Source organism: Ursus maritimus, unplaced genomic scaffold (assembly GCF_017311325.1).
Source record: "Ursus maritimus isolate PB19 unplaced genomic scaffold, ASM1731132v1 scaffold_27, whole genome shotgun sequence".
Lineage (NCBI taxonomy): Eukaryota > Metazoa > Chordata > Mammalia > Carnivora > Ursidae > Ursus > Ursus maritimus.
Window position 1 is genome coordinate 18,106,362 of NW_024425230.1, and position 14,318 is coordinate 18,120,679.

A 14,318-nucleotide genomic window follows, 5' to 3' on the forward strand; every position below is an offset into this window, starting at 1 on the left:
ATTTTAAAGCATGACAGGTGAATGCCTTGTTTAAAAAAATATAAATAAACATTAATTAACTGTAAACATGACAGCTACAGACTTGTTTCCTGCTGGGAGCATCTGAGAGGTGGGTGAGAAACAGCTGAGTACTAAATGCTATTCACAGTGTTACAAAACTCTCTAATGGGCTCAGCATCACCTCTTAGTTCCCTGTGAGGCTGTATTTAACTAGCCACCTGCTGACAGTAGAAGTGATGCCACTCTTTCTGTACCCAGGCCTGTCCTGGACACAGAAGCTTTCCATGGTGTTCAGATCGACTCTTGGGCTGCACGGTTACAGATGAACTGTGACTTTGTCCAACCTCTAGATCTTAGGAATATATTTACTGAAGCATCAGGAAGCTACTTTCTGGTGGCTAGGAGATGTGACCTGTTCTAGATGGTAGTCAGGCATTTGTCTATTAGTGAGTAGAACAATAGGAACTCCCAGAACCAATGAGAATGTGAGACAGTGAGAGATAGCAGTATCCTGATACTGCTGGGGGTTGCTAAAGACTAGACAGATCATTCAGTTTGTAGGCAATATGGCAGTATTTACATCCTGTTTCATCCATCCATCCATCCACCCATCCACTCATCCATCCATCCACCCACCCATCTACCTATCCATCTACTCATCCATCCATCCATCCATCCATCCATCCATCCATTCACCCATCCATCCACCCGTCCATCCACCCATCCAGCCATTCATCCATCCATCCATCTGGGCAGTCATCCACGTGTCCGTTCTTCTACGCCAAGTGTGTATAATCACTGGAAAGGAAAAAGATAGTCCTTTTGGGAAGAGTCTGTAGTTTACTTTGTTAGAAAGTGTAGTCAGGTCTGCAAAGAAACAAGGAGTACAAAATAGTAAAAACTTCAGCAAAAGTTCATATGAGTTGTTGTAGGAACACGAAAAAGGGGTTGAGTCATCTTCCCTCAAGGTTATGGAAAAACTGGAGAGGAGAAATGCCATTTGAGCTGCACTTGAAGGATTAATAAGAGTTTTGCTTGGTTTTTATTACAGTAAAGTAGAGAAAAATATTCTTTCCTCAGAGGGTCTACAGGCCTGCCTGTGATTTCTTAGATCTTCTGCCTTGTGAAACTGATGTTCTGGCAAGTTTTCTGTAGTTGGGGTGATTGCAAGAGGCAAAGGAAGGGAAGCTTCTTATTAACTGCTGGCATAAATTCATTTGATATGACACTGACATTACAGTCTCTTTGCCATTTTCTTGAGCCCTGATTTTCTGTCTCTAATTTATGTGAGGGTCAGGAAATCTGTTCCAGATGCTGGATCCAAAACCCAGAAACATAGTCAATACTGCTATACTCATACATTGGACTGCTATTCAGCGATAGTATATTGCTGTCATGAACCACTGATACATGCAATAACGGATGAATTCCAGAAGCATGCTGAGTGACATAGGCTAGACACTAGAGAGTACACACTCTATGTTTCTACTTATGTAAAATTCAAGATCAAGGAATCAGAACGGTGGTTGCCTCTAGAAAGGGATTCAATAATAGGGGCCAGGAGGGAACTTTTGAGGTTAGTAGAAATGTTCTGTATCTCGATTAAAGAGTCACTTACACCAAAACCCATTGACTAATAACTCATTTGAGGTCTGTGCATGTCACTAGAGGTACATATTTACCTAAATACAGAAAATTAAAGATAAACAAATCAAAGCATAGTCACAGGGCTTTGAAATACAACTAGGAGACAAAGGGACCTGCCCAAAATGACACCGACCAGCATACAGGCATGCAATTCAAGCTATGGCAGAGCACACAGCAGAGTTGAAAGGCTGTAGAAGAAAGATCTATTTATGAGTCAGAAGGGTCTAGCCAGAGAAAAGGCATGCAAGCAGAGAAGCCCAAAGAACAGACAGGCTCCACCACTATCAGCTAGTAGGAGGCACTGAATCTGTTCCTCCTTGGGGAGCTCCGCACAAGGACCAGGAGGTGTGGGCACAGCTAAGAGGGGTGGAGAGAGCTCTCAGGCTCCCGCAGGCTCCCAGGAAGCTAGGCCAACAGCCTCTTTTAGGCTGCTGTGTTGCAGCTGGCCTGGCCCCTGTGCCCCTACGAAGAATCTGGGCTTTGGAATTAGGAGAAGTATCGATTCTCATCCTCTTGGCTCTCGCTATAGGAGTGCGTGCTGGTAAAGGGATTTCAGTGCTCTTTGAAGAGCTCATTGATTTCTATTTACAACTTATACAAACTAGGCCGCCTTCTGCCAAGGGACAGGGTGGGCATATTTTGGTTTTATCTTTCTCTGGGGCCCAGTGGAACAGAATTTTTAGCTACTTAAATGATTTTCCTAGTCTTATTCTGTCCCTCCAGCATATATTTTTAGTTAATGAGCTTCTTTTAAGAGACACAAAAGGAGAAAGCAGAAAGGGATGGCATGTCTCTTCCTAAAACCCTGTCCCCAAGGCCTCAAGATACACTATACACACTATCTCCACTTTATGCCTCAGAAGTGGCAGAAGGACAAGTGTTATTTTTTGCTCATTTTCATTGATTCATGCTAAGGTTCTGCATCTAGAATTCCCCTTTCATGTGTCAGGATATGGTAGGGAAAAAAAATCCTGCTTTCATAGTCGTGGGGTGGGGACAGAGTGTTCTTGGAGGTCCTGGGTGAAAACGATTTAAATTTGATTCCATATTCTTTTATTTAAAATTGTTCCCACTCTATCAGAATACGGATTAAACAGTGCTTCTCTAAATACCAGAAACCTTGTTTTATAGGTATTTTTATAGACACAAGTACTCCACATTTAAGTGAATTGCTAAAGTTTCTTGAATAAATTTATGTTGAAAAGCAGAGAATTTTTCCTCTTTCTCCCTTGCTAGTACCTCTAATGTATCTTTTGTGTGTATCACAGGGGTGGAAATCTGGGGTTTTCTACATTCCACAGGGAGGGCCAGTCGGATTTTTTCAAAGCAGTTTGAGCCAATTCCCTATTTTTCTTTTCTTTTTTTTTGTGTGAGGCAGAGCAAAGCTAGGAGGTGGTGTGGAGGGGAACGTTAGGCGGGTAGTTGCCTAAATCGATGTGACGGTGCCTCTGCCCCCAGCCAGTGGAATGGGGAGGAGGCAAGAAACATGTGGAGACAGGACCAGATGGGCTAATTTTGCCATAGGACTCTTGTCTGGGAGGGAGGGCCACAGGTAAAAACAGGCGAGATGAAGACACAGGACACTTGTGCTTCTCCTGTTCAGTACGTATGCTTGAGGAGGACTGGCTGGTGAGTGGAGCAAGGCAGCACTGATCGTGGCCAATGGCACTGGACATAGACCTCCAAGTCTAGTCCCAGAAAGTGGGGATTGCGAGCCGTAAAGCACAGTCCAGCCCCGGGGGCAAGACAACCGACAGCCCTTAAGATAAGAATGCTAATCAGGAAACTCAGCAAGCCTTCTTACATGGAGCAGGTAAACATGGCGGGGGGTCAGCATTTACACCCCACCCTCTGGGTTTATCCAGACAACCTAGACATCTGCCATGGGTCAAAAAGATTAGTCTAGGCCCCGTCTTTTGGGGAAGACGCAGGTCCCAATAACGCATCTAGCCCTATTGGGAGTGGCGCACAAAACAGGTAGATGAATGCTTCTACCTTGAGAGCCTCAGAACCTGTAACTGAGTGAGACAGATGGCAGGGGCCTCACCCAGGCTGACAGATCACTGGGACTGTGTCCCAACCTGGCATCCAGGCTGGCGCTTCTCTCCCTCCCCCCTCTAAAAGTGGGGGAAAGGAGCAGTTCGAACTCCTGAGGAACCTGCCGAGAACTCACTGCACGAATGTCCTCTCAGGTACTCAGCTCACTGCTCACAGAGGGCCAGCCAGCCAGAGACAGGGAGTAAAAATTAGCCAAGGTGAGAGCTCAGGGTAAGCCCGGTAGCTCCATCTGCGTTTTGCTAATTGACAATCTTGTTACAGTACTCTTCATCACTGGTACGTCCAGTGATTTAAAATATTTTATTGTGGAAAACCTTTGGAGCCAGACTGATCAGAGTCTGAAGTAAAACATTGCTTTTTAATGGGTGGCCATGGGCAAGTGTTTAACCTCCTTTAAACTTAGCAGAAGCAGAACTTCATCTGAAAATGTAGATGGTAGCCCCTTGCAGGAGTTTGATACCAAGTGTGGATGTGTGTAAAGTCTCCACAGTGTGACTGGCACCTGTCAGGCTGTCTAGTAAATAGCAGGAATCAAACTTATCATGACTTACCAGAAGAGTGCCACGTCCCAAACAGAGCCACATGTTTGACTGTACATTTTGTGTTGATTTTCATGGGTACTTTCAGTGTAATTAAACTCTCTTGGAAAGAAGGACGTTGTAATACGTAACAGCAGGATGTCAGAAAACCTCCTCCAGCATTTTATAATAATAAAGGTCCCACTCTGGGCAGTCTCATCTGAGTTACTGAAGCTTCTGGTGAGTTTAATGTGAAGTAATCACCCCATGCTAGCCACTGGAGGGGGCCCAACTGATTTGTAAGTAAAGGCTGCTTTGTCTAAGGCTATGTTGGAACTTTAGCCTATAATGGCCCAATTTAAGCAAAAGTCTCTCCTGTTAGGAAAGGGAATGGAGTGTAAAATCCCCTCTCAGGTAGTTGTAGGAGGAAATTCTGCCCAGCCCCCTGTGGTTCGCCTCCACCATGATTGGATTTTCCTATCACTCAGATGAAACGCTAAGAAGAGAGCATGACTATCAGTAAAAGGTCTGGAAAATTTGGTCTTGCAAACGGGGCTCTTGGAGGACAATCGAATATGCCACCAATATCATTTCCCTCATAAAGATGTTGGTGCCACTCAGGAGCTTGGGCTGAATGCCGCCCACAAAATATTGTGCGCACGTTGGAAACTCCAGGGCTTTAGTGAGCCTTGCTTGGTTTAATTGGAAGCGTTGCTGTTTTGGGTTTCCATCACATGCTCCGGAATGTGCCTTCTCACGGTTCAGCCCCACCTTCATTTTCCTGTGGCAGTGGCATAAATAATGCAGAGGTCTCACTGCTGGGAAGCAGGAACAAGACCCAGATGTCAGGAATGGAAAACACAGCAGCTTAAAGCTGGCAGAGCAGAGCAGCAAACACAGTCAGGGATAGGTGAGCTGTAGGGAGCCGGGGAATGGCTGGTGGGGGGGGGGCGTGCATTTGAGATGGGGGTTAACCTCTTGCATAAGGGGCCCAATTAGCTTATGGAGGAACAGGAATGGGGCCAAGGAATGGAGGCAAAAGGTGGGGAAGGCATGTGAGGTGCATAGTAATGTGGCCCTGAACAATCTCTTTGTTGAGCAAGAAATGATGGAACTCACGTTTGCATGAATTAAATTAACCTTGCAATTTAGCCCAGACAAGAATTCATTGGCAAAGGTACTAGGGAGATGCAGAAGAGCCTGATTTTGAAGTCGTAATCCAATCAACACCATATACTTTGTCAATGAAGAAAGCAAGATGCAGGGGAGTCAGTTTAGCCCAAGGCAAGCAAGTTCAAAACCAACCACTCCAGCTCCAGCAAAACACAACTTAATGAAATGAAACCTCCATCTCTGCCTATATTCCTTGCCTTGGGGAAAAGCACGATCATATTGCCTGTTCACTTAATCCAGAAATCTAGGGAGTATCCCTAACCTCTTCCTCACTTGGCCCCTGGATCCATTTTGTCTCCAGCTCCTGTAGATTGTACTTCCTTCTGCTCTCACCCAACAGCATTTCTCTCCAGACTTAAGCTTCCTTAAGCGCCATACTTCCTCTGCATAGCTAGGCCCTTGTCATCTCTTGGGGCCTGGTGTCCGTCCCTCCAGTCCACTCTTCACACTCCTCTCCTGGTGACCTGACCGTGCTTCTCCTCTTTGTGCAAACCCTTGAATGTTCCTTCACCACCTTCAGGAGAAATGTCCAAACATCCCAGAGTGGTGTGCAAGGGTATCACTGATCTGCCTGTTGCCCACTTACAGACCCTAAGGTCTATTCTCCTTTCCTTTCACTCTGCATTCTTATTCTGAATGCTTGCAATTCCTTGGATTCACTGTGCTTTCTCCCTCATTCCCTTGGCTTGGATAGCTCTCAGTAGGATAACTTAGGAAGCCCCCCCCTCGAGAATCCTAGGACCGCTACATCATGCACCCTCAAGTGTACCATTCATTTGGAGTGCTGTGTGAACAATGCCCCTGAACCCCCTTATTTGGGTTCCCAGAGATCCTGTACTTACCACTACTTCCATCCTCTTCTCAGTGCAGTACGATTTCCTGTTTACTCATGGGATCATCCCAATAAAACAGCTTCTGGAAGAGGCACTACAGAAATTTAAAAGGTGTTTTGACACACGGATTCTGGGTTAGAACATACTGGGGTACAATATTTACTCACAAACTTGTGTGATAGCAGTAGAAACTTGGGCTTGCCTGGACAATCCACATTACTTATTTTATCTGAAATTCAGTTTTCTTGGCTGCAAAATGGGGATAATGGTAGCACCTGCCTCATCATGAGATAATCTGTATTGTTTTTAGCTCATTATCTGAAGCTCCATCAGTTTTCAGTAAAGTAACTGTTGTTTTATTAAGGACAGTGCCATATTACATTAAAATTTTAATTTCTCCTGCCACAAAGCAGTCATCTAGTAAATATTTGCTGAATCAATCCATGAATGAGCACGACAGGGCCATGGATATTAGAGTGCCATCACTGGGCATGCTTCCTACCCACCTGGCACAGAATTTTACTGAAAGGAAGCATGAGCATTACATCTTCCCATAGGAAAGAAAAAGCTCCCTCAACAGAAATAACTTGGTAATTTGTCTTGTAATTGCCCCCTATAATTTAGAGAAATACATGTTTCTTCTAATTAACAAGCATTTATTTTTAGGGATGTCATTTGGGCAAAAAGCAGGACTATGTCGGCACCTCCTCTATTTTGAATCTCCAGAGACCACTAGAAGTCCCAGGGCTAAGCAGTGTTCATTCCCACAAATGACTAGGTCTATACTCTATCATTGACCTCAGCTTCCAGAGTCTGTAAGGATCAGAAAAAAAGAACTCTTTTCTTCGGTTGAATTCAGCATTTAAGGAGCGCCTGTCACCACGAAGGCAAAGCTTCTGGCTTTATTGAGAAATCTGTTGCTAAGACACAGCTTTAATTTGTTTGCACACTTTTCTTAAGAATGGTGGGTGTTTGATTCACAGAGAGACACTGAGGTGTAAGAGATAAAGGTTGGTGGCAAATTCATGATGGTCGAGGATTAAACCTCCAACAATTCTATTGGTTCCTTTAGGCGAGAGACTTCCAAAGCATGGGCTTAGGTCCAAGGTGTCAGCATCACCAAGAACTTGCTAGAAATGCAAATTCCTGGGGCCTACCCCAGACTTACTTGAATCGCAGAATTGCTGGTGAGTGGTTTACAATCCGTACTTTGGCAAGTCTTCCAGGCTATTCTAACACTCAATAACATGTGAGATCCACTGCTGTAAAGTCTTGACAGGAGCAGAGTGGTTTTCAACCCTGGCTGCACATTAGAATCACCTGGAAAACTTAAAAATATCCCACAGCTCTGGTATCACTGCAGACCAATTAAATAAAAATTTCTGGAGGTGGGCTTCAGGCATCGATATCTTTATAATCTCCTCAGGAGATTTTAGTGCAGAGACAGGATGGAGAGACACTGGCCTAGGGGCTATATTTGTTGGAAATAACAGAGTCTTGCTCAATGTAACACAAGTAGTAAGATGGAGAGTTTTGAAGAAAAGAAGTCCTATAATCTACTAGGAATGGAACGTTCCAGAAGCCCGGGCCATTCTTCTTCCCATCTCTCATGTTTCTCTTTGTACCCCCACATTTTCTGTTTTCTGCTTTTCTCTGCGCATTTGCTTGATTACCCGACTCTTTAGGGAACAGCTTACTCTGCTCATTCACTGTTTCTGTGCTTTCATTCTGTGTCTTGTGTGGGGTTCGACTTGTCATTGGACCGACTCCCTCCTCCCAAATCTGCTTATCATTTCAGCTCCGGCACCCGCGGCTCAGTGATAATCTAGAAGCTGAGAAGATCTATTTTCTCATAAGACTTCAACCTGAAACAAGAATAAAGGATTCCACATTTTTAAAAAAAGTTTTTTCTTGTTTTATTGGAGAGAAAAATATACTTGAGAAATACTTTTCTGCTAACAGGGAATTTACAATGTAATTTCAAGAATTCGCCCCCTGCTCCCCCCCAAATGTAGTAGTAGCTGTTTATTATTATTGGCAATTAGGAGAAAGAGAGGGAGGACAGGAAGGGGAACATACAGAACAATTTCGAGTCTATTAGTCCTTAAAACCCTCATCTCATACGTACTTGGTCTGTCCAAATCCTGCCTTCTGGCTCCCGATCAAGTCAGCCCTCCTTGTTCTGCAACGAGCTTGTTTCCAGAAAATCAGTCCTCATGCCACCGATTCTTCCTTACTCCCATGGCCCACCAACAAAGCAACATGGTTTCTGAGCTCTAACCTGCCATCAGTCTTTCTCTCCTTCTATCATGACTGGGCAGACCATTAACTCACTTGTCCCTTTAGTTTTCTTTGACATGTGTGTTTGTTCATGGCTTCATTCATGCACCCTGAGGGTCCTGGGCCGCCTCCCTGCTGTCAGCAGCTTCCTATTCATTCAGTGAACTTCAGGGCTTTATCACACACCAAAAATCATCATCTAGTCTAACTTGTCAACCAACAACATCATTGATAGCCATTCGTCTGGCTTCTGCTGAAACATTTCCAGAGAACGGAAGTTTTTAAAAGTGTGACACAGCATATCAACATAGCTGTGACCATAGAGAGTTATTTCTTGCCAGCAATAGCTAGTCAACCACTGTTGAATTTAATATAAAGCTGGAATCTATGTCCACATTATCCTTCCTTTTGCCTTCCCGTGCTTTCTGAGATGATAGCAAGTACATTTATTCATGTTCCAACTGGGTAAATTTGGAAATTTGTGGGTCTCCTATCAAGACCCCTTTGAGCCTTCTTTACTTCTGGGATAAACATCTCCAGTATCTTTAGCTGTCCTTTGTTTACAAACATTCCCATTTCTCTTGGCTTTCTGGTTCCTCTTTACTGAGGTATCCTAGCTTTTTCTAAAATGCCACACTCAGAAATGAGAAGTACTATATTAGATATAAATTGGCCAGTATGAGGTACATTGGGCAGATTGTTCTCCTAATATATGGCCACTTTACTTCTCCAGAAGCGATTTATGATTAGATTAATTTTGACATATGTGGCCTCCGATTTATTCTGAGCAAATTGCCGTCTAAAACCTCTGGATCTCTCATTCAAAATCTACTTCTTAGCTAAATATATCTATCCTTTTCTTGGGCCACTGTTCGAATCTAATTGTAGGACATTATATTTATTCCAATTTAAGTGTTTCTATTTTTGCTAATTCTGTTCTTTTTGCCACTTACAATTTCCACTCTTACTTGTTTACTCTGCTATCAGTTACTGTCAATTCTGCATCATTATTAAAGTTGACAAACACCTTTGGTTACCTACACTGTGTCCTTAACTTAATATGCAAAGGCTACATTTCTAGAGACTAAGGAACCAATGTGAGGAAATATCTCTTTAAAATATTAGGGTTGCTGTCTCTTTTGAAACACACAGTGTGTAGGTATCGTCTGTTAATTTTAAGTACACAGATCACAACTGCGCAGCTGATAAACTGTCACGAAATGCACACACCATGTAACCACCAAACAAATCAAGAAAAAGAGCATGACCAGCAATCCAGAGACATCAGACAATAATACCCAGCTCCCCAAAATAAACCCTGCCTTGATTTCTACCACCATATTAGTTTTGCCTCTTTCTGAACATCCTATAAAAGAAATCCTTGATTATGATCCCAGGCCCCTGGGATCGAGCCTCTCATCAGGCTCCCTGATGAGTGGGGAGCCTGCTTCTCCCTCTGCCTCTGCCCCTCCCCCTGCTCCTGCTCCCTCTACACCCTCCTCTCAAATAAATAAATGAAATCCAAAAAAAAAAAAAAAAATCCTTGAATGTACCCTTTTGTGTCTAGCTTGCTTTTTTATTGTCAGTGTCCAACAGTATTCTGTTGAATGATTTTACCACAATTAATCCATTATACTGTTTACAGTTTTAAGCTAGTAAAAATAGTGCTGCTATGTACCTTCTTGATATCTTCTGGTGCTCAGTGTATGCATTTCTGCTGGGAGGTTTCTAGACTATCTGCATATTCAGCTTTAGAAGACATTCCCAAATTGTTTTCCAAAGGAGTGTTACCAATTTATTGTCCACAAACTGGATTGAAGGGTTCTGCTTCTTCTGTGTCGTGGTCACCACTTGGCCTTGTCTGTCTTCATGATGTCCGCATCCTAATAACCTCTTAGATACAGTGCATCTCATTGTGGTATGCAAATTACATTTTCTTGATATTAATGAGGTTGAGTACACTTTCATTTGCTTAATAGCCATTTGGACATTCTGTTTTGTGAAATGTCAATTGATTTTTTCCCATTAAGAAAAAAATGTATCGTCTCTCTTTTCCTTGTTGAAGTACAGAAATATATAGGTGTGTACAAACACACACACACACACACACACACACACAGAGACACACACACATATATATGTATTACAAATAGGTTTTTTCACTCTTTGGTTTGCCTTTTCACATTCTTCATGGTGTCTTTGGGATGAGCTGAAGTTCATCATGGAGTATATCTAATTTTTTTTTAAAGATTTATTTATTTATTCGAGAGAGAGAGAGTGCAAGAGAGAGCGAGTATCAGAGGGCAGAGGGAGAGACAGAATCTCAAGCAGACTCCGTGCTGAGCAGAGACTGACACGAGGCTCAATCTCACGACCCTGAGATCGTGAGCTAAGCTGAAATCAAGAGTCAGATGCTTAACCAACTGAGCCTCCCTGGCACCCCTGACTGTATCTGATTTTTAAGCATTTTCATTTATGTGTGTTTCTTGTTTGTGTCCTCTAAAAACTCTATTCCAACTCCAAGATCATACGGAGCAGCCTATGTTGTTACCCCCAGGTAGCTGTATTCTTTTCTCTATCATATTATGATTTGCCATCTGTGTGGAATTTATTTTTTAGCATATTATGAAGTAGGGATATACGTTTATTTTTATTTTCTACCTTTTTCACTTGAGACCATAAGTCTTCCAAGACCATCTTTTCCCCACTGCACCAGAGTATCAACTTTGTCGTCAGTCAAGTGACTATACGTGGGAGTCCCTTTCTGGAATATCTGTTCTCCTCCATTGATTGATTTATGTATTGTTTTATCAATAATACAGTGCCTCAGCCATTCTTGGCTCTTTGTACTTCCAGTTTGGTTTGAGATCAGCTTGTAAGTTTCCACAAAATAATAAACAAAACAAAACACCCTCTGTGGGTTTTGACTGAGATTGCATTGAACCCAGGTAGATAAATTTGCTGAGAATTGCAAGTTTTCATTTTTCTCAATAATGTGTCTTGCACATCTTTTAAGTTATTCTTATGAGATTAATGCTTTTCTGCTATTTTTAAAAGATTTTACTTATTTGTTTGTCAGAGAGAGAGCAGGCGAGCACACAAGCAAGGGGAGGGGCAGGCAGAGGAAGAGGGAGAAGCAGACTCCCTTCTGAGTAGGGAGCCCGATGTGGAATTCGATCCCAGGACCCCGGGATCATGACCTGAGCTGAAGGCAGACGCTTCACTGACTGAGCCACCCAGGGTTCCCACATTTCTGCTATTTTAAATCCTATTTTTAAATTTAGATTTTTATTTGTGCATTGATAGGGTATGTAAGTGGACTTGACTTTTAGATATTGACATTCTAACCTGTGATTTTGTAGGTACATAGAGATTTTTGACATTCAACATTTTACAATCTTTATGTGGAAAATAAAGACACTTATTAACGCCTTTCAAATCTTACACCTTTCATTTTTTCTCTTGCATTTATTTTGTTCTTTTCTCAACTGTATCATCAAATGCCATTGATAGCACCAGGTGTTTTTTCTGATTTCAGGGAGGAAACAAGAAATTTCATTAAATTATACTACAGTATATAGGAACCTCCCAGTGTCTGCCCATTGTTATTTCAGAATTGTTATGGACAAGTGACTGCTGTGTCCATCCTACTCCTTCTCTTTCAGACATGAGTTTTTATTGGGAGCAACGTTTCCTCATTCCACCATTGCATGTAGGTGGGTGGAAGGCAGATGACTGGCCTCTTTAGTTCATGGATCAGGAGAAGGTCCTGGGTCTGGAAACCATCACGGGAGTTTGGATGGAGGGTCTGACACTCTGATAGGATGGGTGTTCAGGGAGGCTTCCTTGGGGAGCAGATGAGTACATTTTCCATGTGGAAGGAAGGGAAGTAAATATTCAGATTAAGAACACAGCTTATTGTAGCAGTTAGCCTTTGCTGGATATCAAACCACCCCAAAACTTTGTGGCTTAAACAAAAACTATACATTATTTCCAGTGATACTGTGTGAGAATCATCTGGGTAAACTGGGGGGTTCTTTGGGTCTGAGCCAGATTCGCAGGTCTAGGGGTTGGCTTTACCCATACAGCTCTTACCAAGATCACCAATGATCCTCATGCAACTAGTTCTGCTGAGTAAACAGTATCTGTCTGAGAAAGTTGACACTTCAGATATTTAAGAAACCAATAGACCTGGGGCACCTGGGTGGCTCAGTCGGTTACGTGTCTGCCTTCGGCTCAGGCCATGAGCCGAGGGTCCTGTGATTGAGCCCCATATTATGCTCTCTGCTAAGTGGGGGGTCTGCTTCTCCCTTGCCTCTGCCTCTTCTCCCTGCTCGTGTTCTCTCTCTCTTTCTCTCAAGTAAGTAAATAAAACCTTTTAAAAAAGAAAGAAAGAAAACAATAGACCTCACCTGGATTTTTTTTTCTCCTTTATTTGGCCATTGTAGGTCTTCTGTGATTTCCACGGCCACTCTCAGAAGAAGAATGTATTCCTTTATGGCTGTAGCATCAAGGAGACCTTGTGGCAAGCAGAGTCCAGTGTGGGCACATCGACTCTCTTGGAAGACGTCGGCTACAGGGTGAGTCACCGGGGAGAATGACACAAGACATTTTGTGTCTATAGTCTTGCCTTTGAGACACACGCTCCACCCATTGTTTCCCCTAAATAAGCATTTTCGTTGTTTTGACTCTAGGATTATACTGCAAACAGGTTGGAGGCATGTGCAGCCTCTCTACATTTGTGATGAATAGGAGCTGTACCACCTGGTTGCTCTGTTTTGTTTTCTGTATGATATGATATAGTGCAAAGCGCATAAGAGTTGGAGACAGGAAACCTCATTTTAATGCCTGGCTTTACAATTATTAACTGTGCGCCTAGGAGTTATTAACATCACCTCTCTGAGCCACCATTCGTCACCTGCGAAATGAGGATAGTAAAAATACTGCTTCTGTTTCATGTTTATGAGAGCAACAAAAAGATACTGAATATGAAAGGATCTTAAATAACCATGAAGGGGGGATCAATGTAAGGCGTCAGACCCTCTGCGTCCCTCTGCGTGAGCACGCTCTGAAACGCAGAGCTGTGATCCCATTGAAGCTATGTCTGTCTTTCCTGGGTTCCAGTAGTTAGAGCTGAGCAACTCCCCCACTGAACCAAAGAGGATGTTAAGGAGGTTTGTAAAGAAGGAGGGACTTCTTCCTGTCAGGGTAAAGGGAATCCGGAAGAAGTAGATGAGGCAACGTTGTCCAAACGCAAAATACAAAGTGGCCTTTATTTCAAATGTATATGGACAATGAAGAAAAACTACTGAGTTGGAAAAGCCTCCAGTTCTCCTGTAGCTTTCTCCTTTCCTTTCACATGGAACACTGCACTTCGGACACTTCTGGTCACCAGATATGCACAACTTAACTCAGTCCTGACACTATCTACCTGGAGACAGCATCAGATCCCACAGCTTAAGGACTCAGTCCCACAAGACTGCTTCCTACTTCCTACTTCCTGTCACAAGCAGTCGGTCCCAGGTTCCCCACAACTTCTGTCTGACTTAGCTCTATCAATCGGAGGGTCCCGTGACCTCCCCCCACATGCCTTGGATTCAGTTATTTGCTAGAGTGGCTCACAGAGCTCAGGGAAGCCCTTACTGACATTTCCCGGTTAATAAAGGGTATGGTAAAGATGCTGACGGACAGCTGCATAAGAAATACACAGGGCGGGGACTGGGAGGGTCCCAAGTGTAGGAGCTTCTGTCCCTGTGGAGTCGAGGCGTGGGTGTCGTCCTCCTGGTATGTGGATGTGTCCACCAACTTG

The 14,318-nt window shown here is 43.3% G+C and overlaps 1 protein-coding gene across 1 annotated transcript in view; it reads left to right on the forward strand.

The window, feature by feature from the left end:
- Positions 1 to 14,318, forward strand: part of AGBL1 (AGBL carboxypeptidase 1) — a 689,944-nt gene that overhangs the window by 371,229 nt on the left and 304,397 nt on the right. Inside the window, exon 20 of the mRNA XM_040642611.1 lies at positions 12,958 to 13,089. Within this exon, the coding sequence (XP_040498545.1) occupies positions 12,958 to 13,089 (132 nt within the window). The remainder of the gene's footprint in view (positions 1 to 12,957; positions 13,090 to 14,318) is intronic.